Source organism: Hypomesus nipponensis, chromosome 14, assembly GCF_054491055.1.
Source record: "Hypomesus nipponensis isolate SF chromosome 14, ASM5449105v1, whole genome shotgun sequence".
NCBI classification, from domain to species: domain Eukaryota; kingdom Metazoa; phylum Chordata; class Actinopteri; order Osmeriformes; family Osmeridae; genus Hypomesus; species Hypomesus nipponensis.
Window position 1 is genome coordinate 1312458 of NC_140374.1, and position 27543 is coordinate 1340000.

At 47.4% G+C, this 27543-nt stretch overlaps 2 protein-coding genes across 8 annotated transcripts in view; one reads left to right on the top strand and one right to left on the bottom strand.

Moving 5' to 3' along the window:
* Positions 1-565: 565 nt before the first annotated feature.
* tdrd12 (tudor domain containing 12) lies at positions 566-21891 on the bottom strand. 7 transcript variants are annotated; one of them, XM_084671594.1, is made up of 37 exons: positions 21833-21891; positions 20751-20803; positions 20453-20617; positions 20142-20278; positions 19839-19958; positions 19673-19728; positions 19423-19508; positions 19105-19324; positions 18915-18973; positions 18727-18824; positions 18556-18618; positions 18417-18468; positions 17250-17356; positions 17077-17160; positions 16910-16993; positions 16734-16794; positions 16231-16374; positions 15243-15428; positions 14509-14662; positions 14162-14289; positions 13110-13301; positions 12760-12888; positions 12520-12637; positions 12185-12324; positions 11456-11670; positions 10949-11030; positions 10248-10429; positions 6657-6864; positions 6230-6322; positions 5690-5979; positions 4684-5538; positions 3240-3301; positions 3022-3115; positions 2836-2949; positions 1296-1449; positions 1069-1141; positions 566-966 (listed from the first exon to the last, which is right to left on the bottom strand). In XM_084671594.1, exons 1-37 carry the CDS (start codon positions 21876-21878, stop codon positions 893-895), a joined length of 5178 nt encoding a protein of 1725 aa, XP_084527720.1. In that variant the 5' UTR covers positions 21879-21891; the 3' UTR covers positions 566-892. The 7 variants fall into 7 exon arrangements, with proteins under 7 accessions (XP_084527720.1, XP_084527719.1, XP_084527718.1 ...); XM_084671593.1 differs by having other exon boundaries at positions 4696-5538; positions 16231-16392; XM_084671592.1 differs by having other exon boundaries at positions 16231-16392.
* Positions 21892-23280: 1389 nt separating this feature from the next.
* The window catches only part of LOC146258095 (ankyrin repeat- and BTB/POZ domain-containing protein 3-B-like), a 55443-nt gene continuing 51180 nt past the window's right edge, over positions 23281-27543 (top strand). Inside the window, 1 exon segment of the mRNA XM_084671600.1 lies at positions 23281-24791. Coding sequence (XP_084527726.1) covers positions 23927-24791 — 865 coding nt within the window. The 5' untranslated portion in view covers positions 23281-23926.

Below are 27543 nucleotides of genomic sequence, written 5' to 3' on the forward strand. Positions count from 1 at the left end.
AATGTATAATACAAATGGTTTATTAAGTTAGATAGGCATTATATAACAGTTTCAGGTTGTGTTTTCGTGTTGGTAACATTTCCCACACAAATTTAGTAATCATCCCACTCTGTTTGTTTGATGGTGGTCACCCTACTGGAAATAGAAATGAGATCCCGCCCTAAATAGAAACTTGTAATGTCAGAGCAATTTGGGTGTGTTATGAAAAATGTAAGCATTAGGGTAAATAAACATGCAAATGAGCTGTGATAAACTGTGTAAAGACCACAGTTGTTTCACCTTAAATATTTTCCCAGAGATAAACGAAAAACTGAGTGAGCACTGATGTGGCCCAAACTTGCAGCCATCAGTCAGTATCATGATGGTTCTCTACCTCAGACTAAGGTGTTGAGTGATGCTAATGGTTTGACTTCTGGAAGTCTACATGCAACTAATGCTCAGCCAAGTAACAAACGTGAATTCTTTCTTGTACAACTTACTGTTGTGTCCTTTCTAACTTACCGTACAGCACTTTGGTAAATGATTTTTTCTTTTTCACATGTAATAAATGTGACTTGACAGGACATTTTGACAAACTTTTTAATGGAACTTCATCTCTCACACTGAATAAAAATATCAGGGCAATATTTTGTGAGATGAATTAATGAATTAATAAGACTGTAAATTCCAATCCTAAATTCCATTCAAATATAATAATATTCATGTTGCATTTGAATGTCTCTACTTACAAGAATTACTATGATGCAAACTAATCAACTCAAACTGCTGTGGATTAAACAATGTCCGGATTGAAACACTCAACATGAATAAACCCTCAAATAATAAAATGTTGAACTGTCGATTCAAATACCATCTTCATTAGCACAGGCTGTCAGAATGTGAAGCAGCCAGTTCAGTCGCTCTCACTGCCACTGGCTGAACTAACATAGCAGCCGTCCTCACCTGTGCCCTCCACAAACCAGTCACCTGGGTTAGCCCACACACACCACACACAAACACAAACAGATCAGTGATTATAATATAATTCAAGTTTTGTGTCCTACCATTATATATCACATACATACATACCACTTCCTACTAAACCATTTGGAGTTTCGCTCTCATCCTCAAAGTGGTCAAAGTCCAGACTGACAAAGTTACTCTGTTAAAAAATGTAAAAAAGCCACTCGTTAAGGAAATGCAGAAAGCCCTGGCTTAATGTTGCCATTTGAAAACTTTTAAACATACATTTCTCCCCACCTTGAATGAAAGTGATGTTGTGGAGTACTACTCTAACAGACGAGTCAGCTGTTTACCTTCCGCTTGAGGAGTGTCTCCCACTCTCCTCGCTCCCTCTTGACCAGTGTGATGACCGGCTCATTGCACTTCATTTCCCATGAGCACCTGTCTGCAGCCACCGGGAGGAGGAGCTCCAGGTCGGCACGGTAACGACTGTTGTTCACTTTGGCACTGCAAAGAATACACCCATCTGTCAATCTAAGAATGGATTACCTGCAAACTGAACGGTAACTATAGCAAATGTAGCATTGCAAAAAAAGGTAATCAATGAACTTGGAGCAGTGGGTCTCAACCCTGGTCCTCTTGAACCCCGGTCCTGCTTGTTTCAGACGTTTGCCTGCTCCAACACACCTGATTCAAATAAATGGTCGTTAACAGGCTCCTGCATAACTAGATAACAACCCATTGATTTGAATCAGGTGTGTTGGAACAGGGAAACATCTAAAACATGCAAGACAGGGGGTACTTGAGGACCAGGGTTGAGAACCATTAACTTATGCTGGGTACACACCACAGCAGTGGCGGTTCTGGTCGAGTTTATCACTTGCACCCCCCCCCCGAGGAAGAAATCGTGTGCCGCCCCCTACCCCGTCGGCCGCCCCCCGACAGCGCCCCCAGAACGAGCACCACTACAACCTGGCTGCAACAAACGAAAACGAAACTGCTGCACGGGAAGCAGGGGTTCCTGCAGCTGCCTGAAGGGGGCGCCAATATATCAATTCCCCACTAACTTAAATGATCGATAAGACAAAACCGCGCAGATATATATATATTTTTTACCGGCTGCCCGGTCTGCCCGTGCCTAAAACCGCCCCTGCACCACAGGATAATCAGGCCGATTTCCCCCCCTTCCGACAATCCTCGGTAATGTCCTGATTATCTGGATGGTTCTAAAGATGATCTTATCAGATGTTACCTTGGTGTGAGGTGGTTCAAGAGTGACCGAAACTGCTCGGAAGCGCCCCGATCGCGAATCATAAATATTCAACATGAATATTTACGATAAGAAATCCTGATGTGTGGGGGGAACCCCGAGGACATACCCCGAAATTATCACGTGAAACGAAACAATATCCAATCAGAAAGCAAGCAGAGAGAAGACGGAAGCATAACAAACGCAGTCACGGCGCAGCACAAAGTTAAATGGATTCAGACAGCAGAGATGGAGGATCAGCTTGTTGATTTGTGGCAACAGCAAACCCTTTTCTTTTTTTCCTGTTAATTTTCTGTGAAAATCATTCCAAACACGTATCATCGCAATTTCTTCCTGCATATTATTTGCCATGCTTATTCTGAAGTCTTGAGAGATTTAGCAGATTTCTAGTGTTCAGTCGGGACACTGGTTGACACTCTGTGTGGTGTGCTGTCTTCATCACGTCATGGCACACCACAGACTAGAGGAGCTAAACAGCTACATCTAGGATTTTTGTTGTCCTCATGTTAGTGGTCTCTCACAGTGTGTACCCAGCAGTAGAGCATCAAGAGCAAGTGTGAATGCGTTCTCCGTTCTTTCACGTCACTACTGTGATACTCCATCAAGTCTGTTTCCTTACTAACCTGTACACCACTCTCTCTGGGAAGAACTCACAGGACTGGGCCACTGGGTTGGTGAGCTTGACACTGATGACAACCACGTCTTTTCTCTGGAACCACTTGACCTGAGGGTGAAGGCTGGAGAAGAAGCAGTGAGTTGACGACACAGGTGTTCACAGAAGACAGATGATTAGCTTGAGACCCTCGTACCTTTTAGGAGCGTCTACTTTGATGGCCCCTTGAAAACCTGTGACGTTAGCAACCTTCTCTGCTCTGACAACGTGCTGTGTAGCTGTGGAGTGTCCTGATGGAACAGCATCAAGTCTAGTTAGTTTCTGCTATTAACATACAGCTGATTAAACAGAGTACTGAACAAGTGATCTTGTTGTGGCAGATTACAAGACTTTGAGATATTATGGTAGTCATACCATTTCCCACCGCTGAATGGACAGTGGAAATCAACTGTTTGAATTCCTTCATGTCTGAGTTCCTGAGTGAAAACAATGGTCTTAATTACTATTCACAGTTAGGGATGTAACGATATCAAAATCTCACGGTACGATACAATTTCGATATTGACCTCACGGTACAATATTTATTGCGATATTGTGGAAAAGCTCACGGTATTGTTAAATAGCTCACGATAGTGTTTGTGATGATAATAGCAAAAAAAATACTGACATTTAAAAAAAGTGTGAAGCGCGTGTCCTTGCTATTCTCCGACATGCACTCTAACAATCACTGCTGAAAGACGGCCTATTTTTGTCCTATTTTCCGTAAAGCAATACAGTTAGGCTACTTAAAGTATGTTCTATTAATGGCAGAAATATGCCAATTAATAATTGACATAACAACTTATTGTAAATGGTCAGTAGCCTAGCCTATCGATCAAGGTACTCGAAAGCATGTACACTGTCGGCTTCATTTGATCTTGATAGGCTAAGCATTCTTTAGCAAATAATAACAGTATACCCACTGTTAACTAAAACGACTTCAGCATAATAATGCACCTAAAATACAAACGTGAGCAAGGGCAGCAATCGCTATCGAATCAACAGGCATGCAATTCTGCTAGCAGGGGAAGAATACAAACAACGAAAATCACCAGTTTAAATTAGCAATAACTGTAGACTAATACAATAACAGGCTTTAATGAACTGAAAACACAAGTTATACGACTTACAGTTCTCAAAGACGCACACACGCAATCTCAACTGCGCTGTGAAGCGCGTGTCCTTGCTATTCTCCGACATGCACTCTAACAATCACTGCTGATAGACGGCCTAAAATCTTGTACAGCCCTATTTCTGATACCGTGGCGGCAGAAATGTAGCCGTGGCGGGCCGCCACGACAAAATCAACATAGGGGAAACACTGATGGTTGTTGTGACGACGCAGCGCAAAGGATCATGGTCTATGTAGTTAACAATGATTTGTTCCGCGGGACTGTGTTTATTCCTCTTGCTTTTTGACGGACACCTGTCCTTTTAATATTGTAACCCAACCACGACGATATCGAGACACGTTTACCACCGCGATAGCGCGATATCGTCAATATCGTTACATCCCTATTCACAGTCTGCCCAAGACTATTTATACAAGTCAAAAAATCAGTTGAAACAAACACAATGGGGAAGAAGATGAATTAGTCAACTTAACATCAACAATGAAGCTAGAAGTGTCTTTATCATCAATCAGACATCCACTGGTGCAGTAATACTGAACCAGATGTGCCAACACTAGTTCCATCCCTGTGCAAACCCTTCAACACAGCTACGGCATCAGCAGCCGATAACCACATGCCCATCAGGGTGGGACGCCAGACCCAGTTCAGAGGGCTCAGGGTGGGACAGGCTTGAGAACAGTGCACACCTGGACACGTACCCCAGAGTCCGGGCAGCATGTTTCAGGTTGGCAATGAGGCTGCGCCACTGTTCAGCATCTGGACGCCTGTCCTGGGTAGTCACAGCTGTCCCACCTCCATGGGACTGGGGTGGAGGTTCTGCTGGGCCCTCTCTATAGGACTGGGGTGGAGGTTCTGCTGGGCCCTCTCTATAGGACTGGGGTGGAGGTTCTGCTGGGCCCTCTCTATAGGACTGGGGTGGAGGTTCTGCTGGGCCCTCTCTATAGGACTGGGGTGGAGGTTCTGCTGGGCCCTCTCTATAGGACTGGGGTGGAGGTTCTGCTGGGCCCTCTCTATAGGACTGGGGTGGAGGTTCTGCTGGGCCCTCTCTATAGGACTGGGGTGGAGGTTCTGCAGGGCCCTCTCTATAGGACTGGGGTGGAGGTTCTGCTGGGCCCTCTCTATAGGACTGGGGTGGAGGTTCTGCTGGGCCCTCTCTATAGGACTGGGGTGGAGGTTCTGCAGGGCCCTCTCTATAGGACTGGGGTGGAGGTTCTGCTGGGCCCTCTCTATAGGACTGGGGTGGAGGTTCTGCTGGGCCCTCTCTATAGGACTGGGGTGGAGGTTCTGCAGGGCCTTCTCTATAGGACTGGGGTGGAGGTTCTGCTGGGCCCTCTCTATAGGACTGGGGTGGAGGTTCTGCAGGGCCCTCTCTATAGGACTGGGGTGGAGGTTCTGCAGGGCCTTGCTTCTGAGACGAAGGAGGACCTTCAGATCCCTCCAGGCCACAGCACAGGCTCTCTACAGCCGCTCTCCTCCTACAGATCACAGCCTTCTCTGCAGCCTGTCCCTCATCGTCCATGGTTACCTGGGAGCCTTCCAGGCTGCCCTCACACACACACACACACACACACACACACACACACACGTTCATGAGATTTAGTGCCCAACAGCACTGTGTGGCTTTCAGGACACGATGTGCAATCTGAGTTGTTATCCTGCTGCAAGGCTGCTGGCTGCAGCTCTCTCACTCACCCTGTCATCTGAGAGCGCTCCTCCTCCTGCTCCTCCTCCTCCTCCCCCTGCTCCCCATCCTGCTCCTCCTCCCCCTGCTCCCCATCCTGCTCCTCCTCCCCCTGCTCCCCATCCTGCTCCTCCTCCCCCTGCTCCTCCTCCTCAGCTGCAGGCTCAGCCTGCTGCATGAGCTCCCTCAGCAGGTCCAGGTGTTGGGGGTTGGTGGTGGCCATGCCAGTGTTGAGGATCTCGGTGTGGACGTTGTGCTGGTGTATGAGGGTCTTCAGGGCGGGCAGACGGGTCATCCTCACCTCGGGGCAGCACAGGCAGTGTCATTCAGTTACCGTAGAAACCAGGGGCACAGGTTTGTTTGTGGGGCAGCTTTCCCCCCCAAATAACAGAGGATGTAGCAGTTAAATACAGTTCTTTTCTTATTAAGAAGTGTGGGCGGGGGACAGATATAATATTTCCAAAAAGTGGGTGAGCCCTAATGAAACCTACGCCCCTGATAGAAACAATGAACGGCCGTGTGGATTGGTGAATGAAACTATCGGAGCATACCATGGGATCAACGAAGATGGTGTTTCCCAGACTCAGTACAACTTTGGCTTGGTGCTGAAGGCCTCTGATCTTCTGGCTGATGGCTCTGGTCACCTGTTCAAGGCCAACACACAGTCAACCAGCTGTCCATCAACTGAGACATGGTGGCTCACATGAACATGAGTTGGCTTGATGGAATCACAGTAAAATAAACAACTGGAGAAAAAAGAACAAAAAAATTGTGACGAAATGGGCCATCATTCCTAGCTAACCGGGTGTGCACAATACCACTAGTGTTGCAGATTTACCAACTTGGTGGGCGACTTTTCACCTTCCCTAGCGTCAAAAAATGTGTTTGAATTTTCGTCATCACGTAATGTAGCAATTCTTTGGGACTTCTCAGAGCACCAATAGCAGGTTTTTTGGGGCAACATTGAGTGACACACACCTTAGGGTTCCAGTCCACCTCACCGTCGATGGGCTTCACCCTGCACATGATGATCTCCAAGGCCTGGGGAGGCAGGCTGTGGAACTGGGGCGGCAGCTGCAGCAGCTGGTGACACTTCACCTCCTGCTCACGCCCCTCATCCAGGAAGCGAGCCTGAACACTGCAGAACAGACGCTCGCCCCGCTCAGGGACCACGGTCACCTGCACCCTGGGGGACGAACCAGGCATGGAGGTAGGGTGGTGTCACACACACACACAACACCACGGAAGTCCTGATCAAATATCTGTTGAATTTCGACCGCTCATGTTAAGTGCAGCAGTCTCATTAATAATAATAACAATACTTTATTTATATAGCATATTTCATACAAGAATTGCAGCTCAAGGTGCTTTACACAAATCAATAAAAGCAATAATACAAGTACTACAAATAATAAAAGCCCTCTGAGGCCGCAGTTTTTGCGATAATCCCACAAGCCACAGTCTTTGTGGGAATCAAAATTCTATAAAAACAATAATACAACTAATAAAAGTAATTAAAACCTTCAGAGATCAAATTAGTAAAATGCTTTTGTAAAAAGACAGGTTTTAAGATGTCTTTTGAAAATGTCTAGGGTGTTTGCTTCCCTAATATTTATGGGTAATGTGTTCCATAGTTTTGGGGCATAGTTGACAAAGGCTGCATCACCAATCTTCTTATGACTGCTTCTGGTGACCTCTAATAGGCCTGCATCTGATGATCGCAGTGTTCTAGCTGGTGTCTAGTTAGTAAGAGAGTTAGCATTGTAGCTAGGTCCTTGTCCATTTAGAGCTTTGTATGTGAGGAGAAGGACCTTAAAGTGAATTCTGAAAGTAACAGGGAGTCAGTGTAAAGTAACTCGGAATGGACAAATGTGTTCTCTCCTTTTGGTTTTGGTCAATAATCTAGCTGCATAGTTTTGAATGAGCTGTGGGCTTTCCGTGGTTTTCTTGGGAAGACCAGCAAAAAGTATACTACTGTATACAGTAATCTAGCCGGCTGGATATACAGGCATGAATGAGCTTGTCTGCATAATTTTGGTTTATGAATGGTCATACCTTCGCTATATTGACACTGTATGACTATGTTTAGCTTGTGTTCTGCTCCTCTCTCTTGCCAACTGTCTCTGGAGGAGGGGATCCCTCTCTGAATTGCTCCTCCCAAGGTTTCTTCCATTTTTTCTCCCGTTGGGAGTTTTTATGGGAGTTTTTCCTTGTCTTCCTTGAGGGTTTAGGTTGGTTGAGGGGCAGTTCTATGGGCGTATGTGAAGCCCTCTGTGACATGCTTGCGTGTAAAAAGGGCTATACAAATAAATTTGATTTGATTTGATATTCCTGAGGTGAAAGAAAAATGTTTTGGTCACTTTATTAATGTGCGAGTTGAAATTAAAATCCAAGAGTCCAGGATTACCGAGACTTGTACCCTCTGGTTTAGGGGGGGGGGGGGGTTAAACCTCCTAGATTCTTGGTTACATTCTGTCTTTTGCATTTGGGGCCACATAGTAGGACTTCAGTTTTGACCTCATTTAATTTAAGAAAGTTATCATTCATCCATTTGTTTATTGCCGACAAGTGGTTGGTAATGGAATTTATGGCTGTTGCATCTTTGGGTTCAGCAGATCTATACAATTGTGTGTCATCCGCATAGCTATGGAAATCGACATTATATTCTCTGATTATGTCGCAGAGTGGTAACGTATAAAGAGAAAAAGTAATGGACCTAGGCAGCTTCCTTGAGCAACCCCGTAGCAGTTCTCATGTTTCCTAGACATATGGTCTCCTAACCTAACAAAACAAAAAATCCTTCCTCTGATTTTTGTTGTTTCTATCCTTGCAAGCGAAATTGCTCATGTCGATTCGATAGAGATTTCTGACCTTGCTCACGTTTGTATTTTAGGTGCATTATTATGCTCAAGCAGTTTTGATTAATAAATAGTGGGTATTTTGTTATTATTTGCTACAGAATGCTTAGCCTATCAAGATCAAGACAGTGTGCATGCTTCTGAGTGGCCTACCTTAATCACCACCGGACCTGACATCAAACACTCTCTTAAGGAATGTTGTGGGTATAGGATCAATATCTGAGGTTGTGGAGTTACATTCGCTGATGATTTTGGAAAGTTCACTTAGTGTGATACATGTAAATATGCTCATGATTATGTTGCAGGATCTACTGATGTCAGTTTCACCTCCACGAGTAATAATACTAGCTGTAATCAAAGTTATTGTGTTCTTGAAGAACAAAGCAAGCTCTTCACATTTAACTGCTGAGGATGGAGGTGGGGCAGGGACAGTGTTTAGCAGCTGGTCAATGGTGGAGAAAATAACTCTGGAGTTTCTGGCATTTTCTGTAATGATGTTGAAAAAATATTCTATCCCTGATAGACGGATGGTTTTGTTATAGGTGGTTAGTGTATCTTTGTAGATATTGTAGTGGATAGTAATCTTTGTTTTTCTCAATTTTCTCTCTGCTGCACGGCATTTTCTTTTCGTTTCACTAACATTTTTATTTCTCAGCCATGGGGAAGTTCTGCTTGTGCACTTCTTTTTGGTTTTCAGTGGTGCAACAGAGTCTAACACAGATAAGTGCATCATTGAATTTAATTCAGAGAGCATTCCAATAGAGCTCATATAGAGCAAACTGCTCTGAACATGTCAGCTTCATCGTCTTCTTTGGACTAAGAATTATTGTGTTTTTTGTTAAGATGATTTCCAAATAAAAAATACAATGATGGTCTGAGAAGGGTAGATCAGTTACTGAAATATCATTAATGTTTAGTCCAGTTGTTATCACTAGATCTAGTGTGTTTCCGTGCCGGTGTGTTGGGTCTGTTATGTGTTGAGTTAGATCAAAACTGTCAAGGAGATTTAAGAGCTCAATAGTTCTTGGGTCTGCATTTTTATTTACTTGGATATTTAAGTCTCTGTTTAGATCTACTTTGTCATATCTGGTGACACAGTGATAATAGTTCCGAGAATTGTTGTATGAATATTGGCGAGTGCTTGAGTGGCCGATATTCGGTTTTGAGCTCGATAGCAAGATATTCAATTGATGTAATCAATGTAGCTGTCAGTCATTGACAGCAACAGTAAACGTTTGATTGCATTGACTTTCTCTAAAGATTATGCAACTACGTATTAGGTTGAGGGTCCCATCATTTTTGTCCATGTCATTTTCATTAGTCTTATTATTTACAATATTTTATCGGAAAACTAAATCAAAAGTAAAGTCAGATTTCTATTATACATGCAACTAACAATGGTGGATGCCAGTTTCAAGTTATTTCAGAGGAAATTATGCATTCTTGGTTTCTGTGGAGTGAGTAACAACAAACTGTCGCAAGTCTATTTTAGACCCCTTTTGCGGCTTTATTAGAGACAGAGACAGTCAAGATACGACAGAAAATGTAGGAGAGAAAGGGGATAGACCGGCTGTGTGGTTTACTAACCTGTGATAGGCCGGCTGTGTGGTTTACTAACCTGTGATAGGCCGGCTGTGTGGTTTACTAACCTGTGATAGGCCGGCTGTGTGGTTTACTAACCTGTGATAGGCCGGCTGTGTGGTTTACTAACCTGTGATAGGTTTCCTCCTCCTGTACACAGTAGAGCCCGCCCTCCAACACTTCCACAGCCATCAGTTTCTCTGAAGCATAGTGAGCAGCCATGTTGGCTGCCAGGTTCTCAAAGCAGTCATCTTTCCCACTCACAATGCGACCGCAGTACTGGGACGCTGTCTTGATGTACAAGGGCAACACCTACACACGGACAACCAGGCAAACATTAAGGACTACAGTCATTCCCATTACAACCAGGCAAACAGAACTACACAGTCATTCCCATGACAACCAGGCAAACAGAACTACAGCCATTCCCATGACAACCAGGCAAACAGAACTACAGTCATTCCCATGACAACCAGGCAAACAGAACTACAGTCATTCCCATGACAACCAGGCAAATATTAAGGACTACAGTCATTCCCATGACAACCAGGCAAACATTAAGGACTACAGTCATTCCCATGACAACCAGGCAAACAGAACTACAGTCATTCTTATAACAAAGAGACCCAGTTTCCCACACATGGATTAAGCCTAGTCCTTTAAGTGACTGAGAGATTCGGTGAAGATCTCCATTGAAAACGTGTTTAGTCTACGACTAGGCTTGTAGCCTTTTGTGTAGGAAGCTTGTTTAATGAATCAGCACATCGAAACACAGAAGACAGAACAAGGTGATACATCGTGGAAGGTGTTGTGCTCATAGTGTTGACCCACCACTATGCTGCTGGATGTGGGGTGCCGGGGCTGGTCCTGGGAGGGGCAGAGGCTGTGTCTGTCTGGACACACACTGCTGTCTCTGGGACAGGGAGGCACAGGGCTTTTAGCATCATCACTGCATCAGGCATTTTCTTGTCCGTGAATAAACACAATAAAGCGCACAGGAAGTTTGACATGAGTTTCTGCCAGGAGTCCAGTGTGTGTGTGACCTGGTGAGACAGCTCAGTATGCCCTCCTGCTGTTTGTGCCCCAACCACAGGGGTTCAGACACACCAGCGTACCACGATGAACTACTGGCAGTGGTTGGAGTTAGCCCGTGATAAACAATGACAGATAGACAGATGCGTCATCCAATCACCTGCCAAGCATTTTTTGAAAGCGCCTGCCCTTTTCCACAGACTTCCCAGATGGGCAAACCATCTGGCGAGTCAGGCTACTAATATATCTAAAATCCACACAGCCAAAACCAGACCCGGTGCAGAGTTAGGTGGCGTCAAAACTTGCCTGCAGAAGCCGTAGCTCTTGAGGTAGGAGCAGAGAGGCCGGCCGGCCCTCTGCAGCTCCTTGGCCTGGCCCACGCCCCGAGCAAAGTGGAGAAGCTCGGGGGGGAGCACGGCGCCGGTGCGCCTCAGGTAGCGCAGCACGCCCGCCACGTGGCGGCTGCTCTTCTCAGTCAGCAGCAGGACTGACTTGGGGGGCGAGGAGGTCCTGGCACACTGCTGCTGGACCAGCGGCAAGGGAGACAAGACAGAGACACACTTAGAGACAAAGAGTTTAGTCCCTTTCACTGCCACTGTCTGAACTCACATAGCAGCCGCACACCCACACACAGTGGTGGTAGTCCTGGACACCAGAGAGAGAGAGAGAGAGAGAGAGAGAGAGAGAGATGAGGAGTGACAAGAGATGACGCCTGAAAAGGGTTCTACAGGTGCAGCAACCATACAGCTGAGAACAAGCCCAGCATCCAGACAGAAGATCCTCTCCTGCCTGTTCCATGGTTAAGACTCCAAGACTCACTTCTCTCTACGAGGGACCATTAGAGTGTGATGTCGAGTATGAGGCTGCACTGGGACATCTCTTCTAATGAACGAGTCGTTATCAAGCTCTGGAGTCAAGCCTGGTAATGACTCATTGATTTGAATCAGGCGTGTTGCAGCAGGGAAACATCCAGAACACGCACTGCAGGGGGGCAGGAGGACCAGGGTGGAGAGAGGCTGCGCTGGTGGGACCCACCTTGTCGGAGCGGTTGCAGAAGTTATCCACCATGCAGGCCAGGCGGGCGCCGAAGCGCCGGGGGGAGGAGGGGAAGCTGTAGTGCACCACACACGAGGCGTCCTGGATGCCCAGCGCCCGCAGGCAGGCGTCCGTACTGACTGAGGGGAGGAAGAGCACGCGGAAAACACTCAAACTGACACCAGGCAGGTTCATCTGAGGCACAGAAATGTATGTTTCTTTCCGAGCCATCGCACTGGTGTTTACAATGTTCCTTTAGAAAAGTGAAAATGATTCTAAAACGTCAACTCTGAACCACTATATAATGAGCAATAGTTGTTTGTTTATGTATTTACCCAGAAGGACATGAGTTCCTGGGCCAACTTCTTTTCTCCACTGCTCCACGACAAAGTCAAACTGGTAGGTCATCCCCTCGTGAGCTTTCAGGGAGAACGCTGAGGTTTTGTTTACAGCCTTTTGGAGAAACACAGCGAGTACAGACAGACCCAGTCAGACTCTGATTCATCTGAGGCCCAATCAAGCTGTACACATGACCCTGCTGGACATGATGAGAGGAAGTGATGCGAGGTCTGTACCTGGAAGACCTGCTCGACCTCCTCAGGAGAGCTGGTGATGATGAGGGTCTTCTGAGGAACACCAGGGGTTAGATCCAGCACTCCCAGCAACACTGACACCTTGGTGCAGTCCAGAAACAGCTGGACTATCTGGGCACAGCAAGTACAGTTAGATTTTTCACATTCGAATTTTTGTATACATTTGTAAAAATGAATTATAACATAATATATATCATTTTGTCAAGTATCAAGTATTTTTGGGAACTTATATATATATTAATTAACTTTTTTTCAAATTACACATGTATGAATCAAACATGCCAAAACTAAAAACGATGGGGAGAGAGAGGATGAGAGTGAGAGAGACAAACCTGGTGCACATTGCCATAGAGCGCAGCCTCCTCCATCAGCGTGATGACCACACAGGGGTGGTTCATGTAGCTGAGCAGCAGTTCCTCCATGCTGGGGCTCCAGCGCCGGCCCACGGCCACTATCTGTCTGGGGCAGGACACCCGGTCCTCGCTGGCTGTCACCTTCTGGAAGTACTGCAGGATGCTGCTCATCTGGGAGGGAAGCAGAGGCCCGTGAGGACAACGTCACAGGCAGCTGCTTCAGGTTACCTCTGTGTAGCTCTGCCTTACAGGGCGACGCACTGCGTCGTGATCTTTGTAACCGAACGAGTCACAACCAATGAACACCAAGCCTGCCCGGGTAAGTTTGAAGGTCCCATGACATGCTGTTTTTGGATGCTTTTATATAGGCCTTAGTGGTCCCCCAATGCTGTATCTGAAGTCTCTTTCCCGAAATTCAGCCATGGTGCAGAATTACAGCCACTACAAGCAGTCCCACAATGAGCTTTCCTCAGGATGTGCCGTTTCTGTGTCTGTAGCTTTAAATGCTAATGAGTATGAGAGAGGCGGGGCTAACTGCTATGCTTCGGTCGTTTGCAAGCCATGATGTCTCGAGGAAAAACCAATGTTGCGCTCGCACGGTCGTAGCTCATTTTTCATTGGTGGGCCAAATTCTTTGGGCGGCAAAGCAGAGAAAGGGGAGGTAACCTTCCCTACTATGACGTCAGAATAGGGGGATTTTCAAAACAGCGCATTTGACCTCTCATTTTCTCAAAGGCGGAGAACAATACCCAGGGCTTGGTGTACAGCTATTTAAATTTCTAGCCACTAGGGGACCAAAGGCAGGCCAGGGGAACTTGTATTCATGTTAAATAACCTCCGAAGGTTACATTTTTATGTCATGGGGCCTTTAAAAAAGTTGCAACATCGGTAATAATCATTTATATTCTATCGTGACTTTAAAAGTTGCGTCTAACTTAATACAAATAAGGAAGACAAAAAAATAGAGTGACATTAATACAACTAAACATATATTTTTTTAAATGAGTAAAAAAGCTCGAAGCAGCTGTGACCTGGTCTGGGGCGCGGGAGAACAGCTGGTCGGCCTCATCCAGCACCAGGTGGCACAGACGCAGGAACAGGAAGCAGTGCACAGCCAGCAGGCGTGCCAGGCTGAAGGGGGTGGTCACCACAACCAGGCCTGCTCACACCGGGGGGGTACAGGAAGAACAGCCGTCAAAACCACCCCCCTCCCTGTCTCACCTGCAGGATCACGCTTTGCTAGGGAGCCATCCAGCCATCTAGGGAGTGCGCTCTGCTCAACCCTGGATTGGACAGTGGGTGTGCGTGCTCCCTGGTGGTTGTGTTGCTCTGGCTGGGAGGGAGAGGTGTTGGGGTTTCCCTGTGGGGACACACTCACAGTTCTTGGGGATGTGGACAGCCTTGGCCTCGTCCCTGGCCTGGCCCACCAGCACCACCATGGGGTGCAGGCTCTGCAGGCTGTGGCTCTCCTCCAGGCAGTCGTACACCGTCTGGGCCTTCCCCCAGCCAGGACACAGGATCACCGCCATGGGCTGGGGGGGGACGGAGGGGGGGGACGGACACCGTTAGGAGTAGATGAATTAGGTGGCTGATATGGGACACTGGCTGGAATCTGCTTTCAGGCTTAACAACACAGTGCACACACGGCTGGGTTGGCAGAAAGGTTTGTTGGGTAGAAAACCACTGTCTGGTCCCTTACAGTAGAAACTTGCGTCTACAAAGATCTTTATGAACTTTTATTTTCTTCAGATCCTAGATTACATTTCTGGCATTTCTTCCAAAGGCTGTGAGGGTGCAAAAGATCAGATCTGTATCCTGATGACGTCTTGGCTGCACCATCACTACTACATATTAGCTCCTCCAACACTACTGATGTTTATGAATCACATCTTAATACCCTCATATTCTACCTCACTTACGATTCTAGTACAGCAAGGTTGTTTTTATGTACCTGTCTGTCCTTGTGATAATCGTTAGTTATTCTGGTGCCTTATTTGTCCTTAGCTAACTGTACAGCACTTGGGCTGAATACCTGATTGTATTTAAAAGGTACTACAGAAGTAAATGTGACTTGACTATGGGGCGTGCTTGCTGTGGAACGCGTCCACCCACCCCGGAGCGAGAGGAGAGGGAGCTGAAGACAGAGATGAGCTGCATGTGGGTGAGCAGGGGGGGCAGGTAGGTGAGGGGGTCGTCCCCGCTGTGGGAGATGAGGACCGTGTCACAGCCCCGCGCCACTGCCGGCCAGCTGTATCCCTCCGCCAGCGACAGACCGGAGCGCTTCTGTCTCTGCAGGATCTGAAGGAGACGGACGCATTAATACCCGTTTCTCCTAACCCATGTTAGTGTCTATGCAACCTTTTATGAGGTGTTTGTATTTAAGGCATTTCTGCTTTATTGGGACAGAGTGAAGTATGACAGGAAATGTAGGGGAGAATGTAGGGAGAATCCTGGGGCCGGATTCAAACCCAGGCCCCTAGGGTAAGGCCCCTAGGGTAAGGCCCCTAGGGTAAGGCCCCTAGGGTAAGGCCCCTAGGGTAAGGCCCCTAGGGTAAGGCCCCTAGGGTAAGGCCCCTAGGGTAAGGCCCCTAGGGTAAGGCCCCTAGGGTAAGGCCCCGGGTTGGAATGCCCTTGCCTCCAAAGTACGCACTAAGGTTGGTGGGAATTTTTTTGAATTGCGATTCAGTCTTCTGACGATTCATATCGACACACACACACACACACACACACACGCACGCGCACGCGCACGCACACGCACACGCACACGCAAGCAAGCAAGCATATATTGAATCGGAAAAATCGTGATTTGATTTTTTTATCGAATTGTTACCCCAAGAATCGAATCGTGAGGTAGCAAAAAATTACTCCCCCCTAATACGCACTCGTTGACATTGAGCCACAGACACCTCTATCCTTATGACGCGTCACGAAGGACAGCTTATTCACTGCTACTGTCATTTTTAAAGAAAATTCCACCTGTTTACATTCACTGCACTGAAACGAGAGACAGCTCATCTCATTACACGGTCAGCTCTAAAGGTCAGCTGATGTGAATGCTGATGCAGACAGAGAGCTGCGAGGCTTCCTGCAGCCTGCATACCCGTCTGTAGGAGTCCAGGATGGGAGCGCTGGCCAGGCTGGAGCAGGGCTCCATGGGGAAGGCAGAGTGAACCAGCACCCCTATCCTGAGCGGGTCGCTCCTGCCCTCCTGGTCGCTCCTGCCCTCCTGGTCGCTCCTGCCCTCCTGGTCGCTCCTGCCCTCCTGGAAACCAGAAGACAAGGCTGACAGTCACATGGACACTTTCAAACATGACGTGGGTCCTGAGCAATATATCTGCTGATTTGAAACATCATACAGCGCCCTGTACACACACACACACACACACACACACACAGAGGTTGAAGTCCTCTCAAGTATATATAAACAAGTACACACACACACACACACACACACACACCTGCCTTGTTGGAAGAACAAGCTGAAGTGTCCCACTTAACCAATATTCACCCTAAAGGTGTGTTTGTGTTTAGCGTATGGCAGAGAAATGGTCGGTTGTTGATTAAGCTCAACAAGTGAAATGTACGTGAAATGTTGATGCTCACAGTGGCTTCAGCAGAGTCTAGATCCAGCTTCAGAGGATCAGGGTTGAGAAACTGCAACAACCTGTACAGAACAATAGAGGGACAAAGAGAACAGAGAATTGAAGAGAGAGAGAGACACTGAGAACTGGAGAGAGACAGAACTGGAGAAAAAGAGAGAAAGGGAACCTCAGACAGACCGTGCACAGGCCAGCTCTTCCTCTATGGTTTCCTGCTGTGTGGGGGTCTGGGTGACAGGGCCTCCAGCCACCTCGCCAGCAGCACTACAATCATGTGGAGGTCAAACTAGAGGTCAGTTCAAGAGGACCTCATGATCACCCCATTCAAACTGTCTGAATAAACACACCTCAGTTTAACACCCTTCACTCCCACAACATCCACAACATCAGGGCCACTTCCACACCGCTGGACTGTAGGGCTTCCTCCATTACTGCAACAAGGAGACAGGTGGTGACTGTTCCACTGTGTTGTAGAAGGGAGGTAGACCACCACCAGCCAGGGGTATACATGTGGACTCACCCCCAGGCAGGCATCTCTCCTTGGGGCTGTGGAGCAGCCCGGCCAGGCTCTCTCTGCTCTGGCACCGTTTGGGTCACTGGCTCATCTCCCTCCTCCTTCTCTCCAAACTTCAGATCGGAAAACAAAGATGAAAAGAGCACTTCCAGAGAGTGATGGAGTTACTGAATGAGAGCTGATATATATTTTGGAAATAAAACCGCGGCCCGATTTGACCCCGATTGTACTGTTTTTTTGTGGTTGTGCGGTTTATATTTCGACGCGGCGTATAGCCCGGTTTTAGAACAAAAAAGTGGCTTCGTCCCAAGATCGCTGCAGACCGTGCAGCTAATTTAATGCTCAACACTGGAATGGGGGCTTATTGGAAGAGGAATTAAAAGTGGAATTATTTACCCTGTCGTTTCAGTTACACTATCAGGGCTTGGAAATACAGTGACTTGCTAAAGTAGGCAAATGGCTAGTAGAACATAACATTTCATAATATTGTCAGTAAATCACACAACTACAAGACCCAGTGAAATGTTAGATATGTCTACAGCTAACAAACCAACGTTAGCTAGCATCGCTAACGACATTGGCCAATTCGACTTCGGTAGGCTATCCTCAGGATTTGCAAGCTAGCTAACTTATACTATATCTAAAATAATTTTAAAGACATCATGTATTTTGCCACGCATGGACATACCATCCACGACCACAGTGTGTTGCGGCCTACTGTAAGATCGCCTATAGCCTACTCGTGCATTGCTTGGTATCATTGTTCCCATATCAAGTGCGACATATATTTCAGTGCAGGTTAAAATCAGATTTACAAAACACAGAACTCCCATTCTAATGGGGTGCAGGTTGTAGAAATGCGGCTTGTTATCCAAAACATACAGCAATCAAGATGCTCCTTTCAAATTCTATTGCATCACAAACGATAATCAGCTTAACAATTGAAGTGAAAAGTTGTATTTTTGAAAAATGAGTACACAAGTTACTTAATTTCTTAGTATTTGATATGTTCGACTTTTGCTTTAGTGACAGCAAGCACAAGCTGGTGACCCGTCGCCCTCAGTCTGATCTGACAACGTTCCAAACAGCTTCTTCTGATATTTCAGAACGCTTTTCTCAGTATTCAAGATAAATACATGTTGGCTGTGTGGGAGGCAGTCCTGCGGCTCTTACGGTGGGAACGTCCCTTCTTGCGCTCAAAGCAGGATTCAGAAACTTCCGGATTCTGTTGAAGTACAAACAAAAGGAGAAGGAGTTATATTTGATTTCAGACTGATAGCAGAAGGGTGAACATGCTGGTAACATTATTCACCTGAACAGACTGATGTTTTTGGAGAGCTCTGTCACCAGAGAGGAATCTGTTTCCTCCTCTGTCCTGAGACCACAGACAGACACACAGGATCAGAAACAGCCCAGTTGTCTCCTAAGTCACTCCTAAGTCAAATACAGGGCTAAGACCGGGCGGAACAAAGCCTAAACATACTTCTTGTCATCTCTGCCTTTCTCCGTGTGTCTCCTGTTACGGCTCTTTGGCGTTCCCTCTTTGCCTCCAGGAGAAGGCCTTGGTCTACGCTCTTGGTTCTTCACAAACAAAAACAAGAGTAGGCTACTTTCAAAGCGTTTGGATAGTAATACTGAATCATGTTAAGTACTTTGATAAGTTAAGCTCACTTCAGACACGTCTCCGGAAGCTTCCATCTCCTCTTGAGCCGGTCCTACTCTGGGATCAGCTACAGGAGACAGTAAAACAAGGCTCTCTCAGGATTGCTGTTCCTGTAAACTACACAGCTCTGTTTTTGAAAAGCTACACTTTAGAGAGATGCATGTGTTGGAAGTGTGTGGTCTAAGCAGGGTGGCTCACCGTCAGGTAGAGCTGGGGGGTTCTGCAGGGGAGGAAAAAGAGACGAGAGGGACCGCGCGAGGCACCCGCTGGTGGCCAGGAAGTTGTCTGTGTCCTGGAAGATGTCACAGCCCAGCACAGCAGGGGGCTGGTCCGCCAAGCCGCTCAGAGCCCCGCCCAGGGGCTCCTCACTCGTGGAACACGCAAACCTCTTGGTCACCAGGTCATCGTTCGCACATATCTGGGTGGAGGGGGTAAACCACTGTCTGTATGTCTGAAGAACCACTCACCGTTTTGATTTAGCAACCAGTGTTCCTGGAGACGTTGTAGGAGCTTCACCTTCACGTTCCTGATGGTCAAGTAGAGCTCGATGGCAGTGGAGCCTGAGACAGTGTCCAGCAGCACAGCCTCCATCTGCGTGGAAGCTACAGGCTCAGAATGGAACAGAAATAAAGAGGCCTGTTTAGAACGGTGGAAGTCTCGACATAAGGAAAAGAAGTATCAGTATTCCTTGGCATTGCATGTTGAGTTCATACTGCATGTTTATGGAAAGTTTGATGTATATGTTTACTGATTATTCTTTTTGTACCTTGAAGGAGGTTGTGCAGGTATCGTGTAGCAGAGCTGTCCCACTGCGTTGACGGGCTACAAGCAAAAACACAAAACGGAAAAGATGCTACCATGTCACTTGCTTCAAATAGGAAAACAATTATTCAGGCACAACCATTGACAGGCTAGTGAGCGGGCAGCCTTACACAAGCACAGCCTTCTCCTCACATATGGACACCTGCAGTCTGAGGGGGTGCAGTCCCCACAGGTGGTACTTCCTCACCCAGAAAGGCAGCTGCAGAAACCTCTCCAATGGAGCTCGGGCCCTGAGCAAAGAACTGTCGCTGTCAGATCAGATCACACCTTTGCTACACAGTCTTGGAACTACCAGTCATATTGCGACAAAATAACCTAGTTGACAGTTGAAGGGTCATTCTGTAGAATGAGCTATGCTAGTGTAGTTAGCAGTTGAATAACCACGATGTAGCAGTGCTGGTGCCTGGACATACTCATCTGAGCGAACGATGATGCGTTCTCCATGGTCAACCAGGAAGCACATGGCCTGATTGCCCACGGAGCCCAGGAGGAGAGACTCCACCACAGCTCGGCACCACTTCTTACAGGCCGAGAAATACACCACGCACACCTGGGGTGGAGAGGCAACACCGACCGGCGGTTCAACATCTCAGGCACGCGCTGCTTTACTGCCGTTTGCACACGCACTCTAGCTTGGACATACAAAGTTCTGCAGACAACATTGCCAAGGCAAGGAGAATACAAGCGAACTACTTTGTCAAGCGATTATGTTAGCGATAATTACCTGGCCTTCTATTAGGGAGGTGGGTTTGATCTTCTGAACGTCTTGGTTGACCGCGTGATAATACAGATTCATGTTCACTTGTAATTCACCGTATTCTTTTTGACTTTCAGGGGGTATCCCTGGACCCTTCACGATCCGCCCCCAAAGACATGAGGGATTCTCGACCTACAAAATAAAGTAAATTCTGAAAATCAAACTAGGTTGATAGTTATTAATATTGTTGTGTAATAGTACAGTTTGTGAACAACTGAGGGGGTGTCATTTCAACCACTGGTATAAATCTAGAGGCGGACATTACCTTCAAAATGGCTATTTCAATCATTGATGAGGCGTTCATCAATAGCTTGGTCCACTGCAACAGATCACAGACGACAGAGCAACTTGTTCAGCTCATACGAAATGGACTTGAGTATAAAAGCAAATGTCCCTTTTGCCGGTAGATTGTATCTAAACAGCGTGCAGAGAAAAACTTCAGGCAATAGGAGCTATCAAGCGAGATTAATTAGATTTAATTATTTAGATTTATGAACAATTTAATGCATGTAGCAAGCGCATGCAAGAAACATTATTGGCTACTGAACGTGGAAAAAGACCCCCGCATGTATCCGCGGGATCCGCGCTTCGGCCACATGGACCTTAGTCTAGCAATCTCGGTCTGAACACGACCGTAAAAGCGTTCCAACCGGTTCGCTAATCATAAATCAAATAATTAACACACTGCCCAAAAGGTAGCAAATCAGGACTGAATAAGATGGGTAACCTGAGTTAGCTTGTTCTTTGAATTTGAGTTAGCAAGCTATTATTGGTAGCAGTAGCCTACCCCAAGTGTGAGATCACGAGCGACCTTCCATAAATCCAACAAGCACACCTACCAGAATAGTGCACAAATACGGAACTGTGGGTTTTTATTGTTGTTTTATTCCAAATATGTTATACCTTTAAATACTATTCAGTAGTTTTGTTTGGAACACGAGTCTTGTTGATTAGCCAGGTCGCTCGGACTGCGCCAATAACGGTGCGTGTCCACTTCAGCTCAGTTCCAATTGCCTCCCCACAATGCACCACGCAAGCGTTAACGCCCGGCTTCAACAAAAATGAATGAATTTAATTCAGCAAATTTTATGCTATCTCACAGTGTCTCTATGGCCCCGGGAAAACCAAGAGCTGCGACGCAGTTAGATTGTTATGGCGAGCACATACGCAGTTTTTTAAAGTTCAACATGGATTATAGGTCGAAAGCTGAATGAACGAGCATGTCTTTTTGATTTCTGACAGGATGAGCCGATGTTACTCGTAGCACGCTGGCATTCTCCTAATGAATGCTGATTGTATGACGTCATTGACCTTTTAAAAGGCTTTTTAGAACAAAAAAGCGACTTAAAAAACACCCAGCAGTGTGCATTTTCTCCCCTTTCGAAAGCAACATTCAAATTACTAGACAAAAAAATTTATTTTGAGAAAAGTGGATTTTGAGGGGTATAGCTCCGTAGACCTCCATTCATTCTGCACTTGCCTGTGAGCGCCTTCATATGGAACCAGAGTGGAACTGCAACCAGTTAAGAACCCGGAAGTTTCCTGAGAGTGGCAGTTCTCCCCTTATTAGACATTCTCTGGTGGTTCTCAACCCTGCTCCTCAGGGACCCACTGTCTTGGATGCTTTAGATATGTCCCTGCCTCAACACACCTGATTCAAATGAATGATTAGTTATCTATCCTGCCATTTTCATTCTGTCATTTCCCTCCCTCCCCCGGCTGGTCTGGATCTGGGTCCTCTGGTCAGGGTCCTGGTCTGGTCTGGATCTAGGTCCTCTGGTCAGGGTCCTGGTCTGGGTCTGGATCTGGGTCCTCTGGTCAGAGTCCTGGTCTGAGTCTGGTCTGGGTCTAGAGCAGGGGTGGCCAACCCTGGTCCTCGAGAGCCTCAGTCCTGCATGTTTTAGATGTTTCCCTGCTACAGCACAAATGATTCCACAAATTATCCAAGCCTGAGAATGACCGTTCATTTGAATCAGGTGTGCTCTAGCAGGGAAACTAAAACATGCAGGACTGAGGCTCCCGAGGACCAGGGTTGAACACCCCTGCTCTAGAGAGCCTCAGTCTAGACTTGGGCTCTTTAAGGTTTTCATGTTTTGTGCACTAGGGTTCACTGTTGCTTCAATAATGAAGCCTCCTGTGTAAGTACAATACTGGATGTGAAACACCTATGTTCCTCTAAAAAACATGTTTTTTGTGAATCTTATGAACTGATTTATATTAAAACTTTGCTTGAGTGCTACATATAAACCATTCCACAAATTGAAATAAGCATTCAGAGGGGTAAGAACACCATTTTTTTTATATATAAATGTCCTCTTAAATTATAACACCCTTTTTTTGCATGTTGCCAGGAATTTGCATTTCAAAATCCTGATAAAGCAGAACATTAGTGTGTTAGTGTGTTCTACATTTACAATCCTCATGTCCCTTTTTCGTAGGATGAGTAATGAAGGGTGCATGTTGTTTCTGGACAAGTACACACCTCTACACAGTCATTCAAACACATTGTGCAACACTGTGGTCTTCACCAGGGGATGTTCTGATGTGCTGCTTTGTGACCTTCCTCTTGATGTCTGTCTTATCCCCATGCAGTATTTCTAACCAAGCAGTGAGCTGTTTATCTCTGCCCAAACTCTCTCTCTCTCTTTCACACACAAACACATACTGTAGAATTAGTGTCATCTAGTGAGATCAGGGAAGTGGCTTTCGACAGGCGAGTTTCCTCGGTAAAGGCAGCTCTCCCCAGACGACCTTGGGAGCTGGTTCAGTTGTGGTTCTTGCAGTCAGCTCTGTTTCCTCAGCTTCTCTCTGACTGGGAGGCGTAATGCATGTCATCCATAATGAATGGCCTTGAGTCATGTTACCGTCACACTCGGACAAGCGTCGAGGTTCTGATCTTGTATGAGCCAATCAAGTGCGCTGACACCAGCCTGTGTCTATGTTAAACAGTTTGTTAGGCTACAGAACCACACTTACACGATGCATATCCCTCAAAGGACCACTTGTGACACGTGGACCGTGTGACAGGCGATACTTATTAACTCTCCTCCAGAGAGAGGATCCAAAGCTCTCTGCCTCAGTCAAGTACGAATAGCCTGCTTTCAGGGAAAGGGTGAGACAAGCCGTCATTCAAACGCTTGTGTTTTTCTGAACAGTTACTGGATTGGTTCCTGGCACGGCTCTGTATTACATAGCCCCGCCTCTAACTGTCAGGATATTGACTGCGTAATATTGTGAGCGCTGTTGCAGTAGCCTACTGTGCGAGAGATGCGATGAGCTATAAGTTTTTACTTGAGGGCTACTTTACCGAACACGACTCGTAGCGGAGATCACAGAACGGGAAAACAAAGCCTAGGTTCTATAAAGCCCTTTATATTCCATACGTCGTGAATTTCTTTTAAACACTATTTTCAAAGCCATCTTGCAGTATGAGGAGCAGATATGGCAAGGAGTAGCAAGTCCGTGGCGCGGACCCTGGAGGATTTGACGCTTGACTCGGGTTATGGTGGAGCCGCCGACTCATTCAGGTCTTCCACTGCGTCGCTGTGCTGTTTCGAGGCACATGCACCGAATGCGTATGGGGGGAATTTTTGGCATTTAACCGACTCGATGCACAGTCGACACAACAGCCTAGACACGGTCAACACCGTGCTGGTGGAGGACTCGGAGGCGCTGGAGTGCTCCGGTCAGTGCGCGAAACTACCGGAGTTGGAAGACGTGCCATGGACCCTGGAGGAAGTGCAAAGCGCGCTGATCCGGGACGAGGAACTGAGGCAGGGGCTCGTGTCACCGGAGGTCTTGGCCCATCTCTCAGTACTGGTCAGCCGCGCGCTGGTGAGAGTCGCCAAAGAGGCACAGCGTCTGAGTTTGCATTACGCCAAATGCACCAAATATGAGATTCAAAGTGCCATAAAGATAGTCTTGTCGTGGACTGTGTCGATGAACTGCATCACCGCGGCGCTGAGTGCCCTGTCTCTGTACAATATGAGCACAGAGGACAAGTTCAGCCGCGGGAAATCGGCCCGGTGCGGCCTCATATTCAACGTGGGGCGGTTCTTCAGGTGGATGGTGGAAAGCAGGGTCGCGGTCAGGATCCACGAACACGCGGCCATCTACTTGACAGCGTGCATGGAGAGTCTGTTCCGAGAGGTGTACGCGCGGGCGCTGCGCAGTGCTCCGATGGAAAAAGATAACGGCATCCCGAAGTTTACCGTGGAGGCGTTAGAACAAGCCGTCAACAACGCCTCGGAGTTATGGGGGACTCTTCTGCAGTACCAGCACCTGATCTGCGGGAAGAACGAGAGTGGTGAGTTAGCGAGATCTCAAAGCCAACTGTTGTGTAATCATCTCTCTGTTTGCACAACGTGGAAGTGTTTGAGCCTGTCAGTAGCAGTTGACATCATGTTCAGCACGCACAGAACATTCGAGGCTGTGTCTCACCGGGCGTCCGCCGTTGACATCCCCCCAGTGTATCAGTGACAGGGTCATGCTGAAGACCATCAGAGATCCTCCCATTCTTTAAACTCTGTCCTCTGGCCTGGTTTGGTCCAAGAATCATGAATCACGTTTACAGCTCGAACCTAGAGGAAGTTCTTAAACTGACATGCTCATGTCCACACTACTCATCTCACCTCTAACCTGTGGGAATACATCCTGGGCGGAGTTTAGTGGGTAGAGCATTTGCCAGCAGATAAAGAGGTCTCATGTTCAAATCCCCCCTCTGTACATGGCTTTAGATAACATGGTCTGATGAGTTAATACGATGTCAATGTTTCTCAGACTGTTGCCCCTGACTGCTGCTGGTCCAGGACTGCGGTCAGCTGGGAGAGGGTGTTACTGTGCTGAGGCAGGGAGGCAGGGAGGGAGGGAGGGAGGGAGGCAGGGAGGCAGTGAGAGGGTGTTACTGTGCTGAGGCAGGGAGGGAGGGAGGGAGGCAGGGAGGCAGTGAGAGGGTGTTACTGTGCTGAGGCAGGGAGGCAGGGAGGCAGGGAGGGAGGGAGGGAGGCAGGGAGGCAGTGAGAGGGTGTTACTGTGCTGAGGCAGGGAGGCAGGGAGGGAGGGAGGCAGGGAGGCAGTGAGAGGGTGTTACTGTGCTGAGGCAGGGAGGCAGGGAGGGAGGGAGGCAGGGAGGCAGTGAGAGGGTGTTACTGTGCTGAGGCAGGGAGGGAGGCTGGCAGGGAGGCAGGCAGGCAGGCTGTGAGGGAGGGAGAGAGGCACTGAGGGAGGCAGTGAGGGAGGGAGGCAGGAGAAGGGCTTCTGAGTCTCTGTTGCACCTGCAGGTGTGTGTAAGTGGGGTTATCATGCTTCACCAGGCTGTGTGTGTTATCATGCTTCACCAGGCTGTGTGTGTTATCATGCTTCACCAGGCTGTGTGTGTTATCATGCTTCACCAGGCTGTGTGTGTTATCATGCTTCACCAGGCTGTGTGTGTTATCATGCTTCACCAGGCTGTGTGTGTTATCATGCTTCACCAGGCTGTGTGTGTTATCATGCTTCACCAGGCTGTGTGTGTTATCATGCTTCACCAGGCTGTGTGTGTTATCATGCTTCACCAGGCTGTGTGTGTTATCATGCTTTACCAGGCTGTGTGTGTTATCATGCTTCACCAGGCTGTGTGTGTTATCATGCTTCACCAGGCTTTGTGTGTTATCATGCTTCACATAGTGAAGAGGAGACGGCCGAAGGAGGACAGAGAGGATGTGTAAACACTGCCTTGTTCAGGGAGGAAGCCATGAAGCCATGCCACAGGGTCACAGGGTCACAGGACAGGACCACAGGGTCACAGGGTCACAGGGTCACAGGACAGGACCACAGGGTCACAGGGTCACAGGGTCACAGGACAGGACCACAGGACCACAGGGTCACAGGGTCACAGGACCACAGTGGCAACATCACAGATGATTCTGTGCCTCAGAATGCAGAGAAGCCTGCTGCAGCTCACAGGCCTGTCTGTCTGTCTGTCTGTCTGTCTCTCTCTACATTATGTCCTGTAATGGATGTTTCACTTTACCACCTTATCTCTCTCTCTCTCTCTCCCTCTCTCTCTCTAAAGCTGTGTATATTTTTATAGAAGCTCCGCTGTATCACTTTTCTCTTTGTGCTATCTGAAATATAAACCTCTGACACATTGTTTTAATATATACACTTAAATATACATTTCTCTGTTTGGCATAAATGCTGGTAGCAAGGTTTGTACACCAATGATTACCATTTAGCCCAAACACATTTCCACTGTTCTGTCTGTCCTCCTGCATCAGCCGTTCTTATGCAACACATCAGCTCCTGGAGCGTAGACACTGTACCCTGATACATGGTAGGCCCCCTCCACACACACACACACACACACACAGAACACACACACACACACTCTCTCACACATGCACTCTCACACACACACACACACACACACTCTCACGCACACACACTCGCACGCAGTCATACTTTCACATACACACGCTCAGGTTCTACTTGAGTAAGTATCTGGTGGTTGATTCCCCCATCCTGACCAGGTTTTCGCCCAGACAGGAAGTCTGTGATGTGGATCACCCTGACAGCTCCTCTGAGCAGGGTTCTGGTTCTGCATCTTTCTGTGAACACGTCAGAATGAGCAGAGCAACCTGACTCTAATGTTTATGGACTCCTGGCACCCTGAAGGCAGAATGGGATTAACCCCTAGCTGGGAGCTTTCTTGACTCTACGGTGTGTGAGTCCTGGTGAGTTTAGCCAGGCTTGGGAAGTGTGTAAAGAAGGCTGGCTGCCTGTGTGTGAGAGTGTGTGTGAGTGTCTGTGTGTGTGCGTGTGTGAGAGTGTGTGTGTGTAACCGGTGGTGCCTGGCTCTTACTGTGGCTCTTCGTTACTGGAGTACCAGGCCGTGACAGAAAACCAGGGGAACACAGTCTGCCACACAGACACACAGACACACACATACACACATACATACACACCCACTCATGCATTGATTTAATTGCAACCACACATATAGTACTTGACACTGAGGTAGGAATGCAGTATACTGCTGTTCTGAGGTACCAGGCTGTACCAGACACCATGGATGTAAT

What these genes read in the sequence shown, in the direction of transcription:
- tdrd12 (XM_084671592.1), bottom strand. Translation starts at nt 21,878, where the DNA reads ATGTTGCTTTCGAAAGGGGAGAAAATGCACACTGCTGGGTGTTTTT. An exon ending in GCACACTGCTGGGTGTTTTT is followed by an intron (nt 20,804 to 21,832) that starts TAAGTCGCTTTT and finishes ATCTGTTGCAGT; the next exon opens with GGACCAAGCTATTGATGAAC. An exon ending in TGACCATCAGGAACGTGAAG is followed by an intron (nt 19,325 to 19,422) that starts GTGAAGCTCCTA and finishes CCCTCCACCCAG; the next exon opens with ATATGTGCGAACGATGACCT.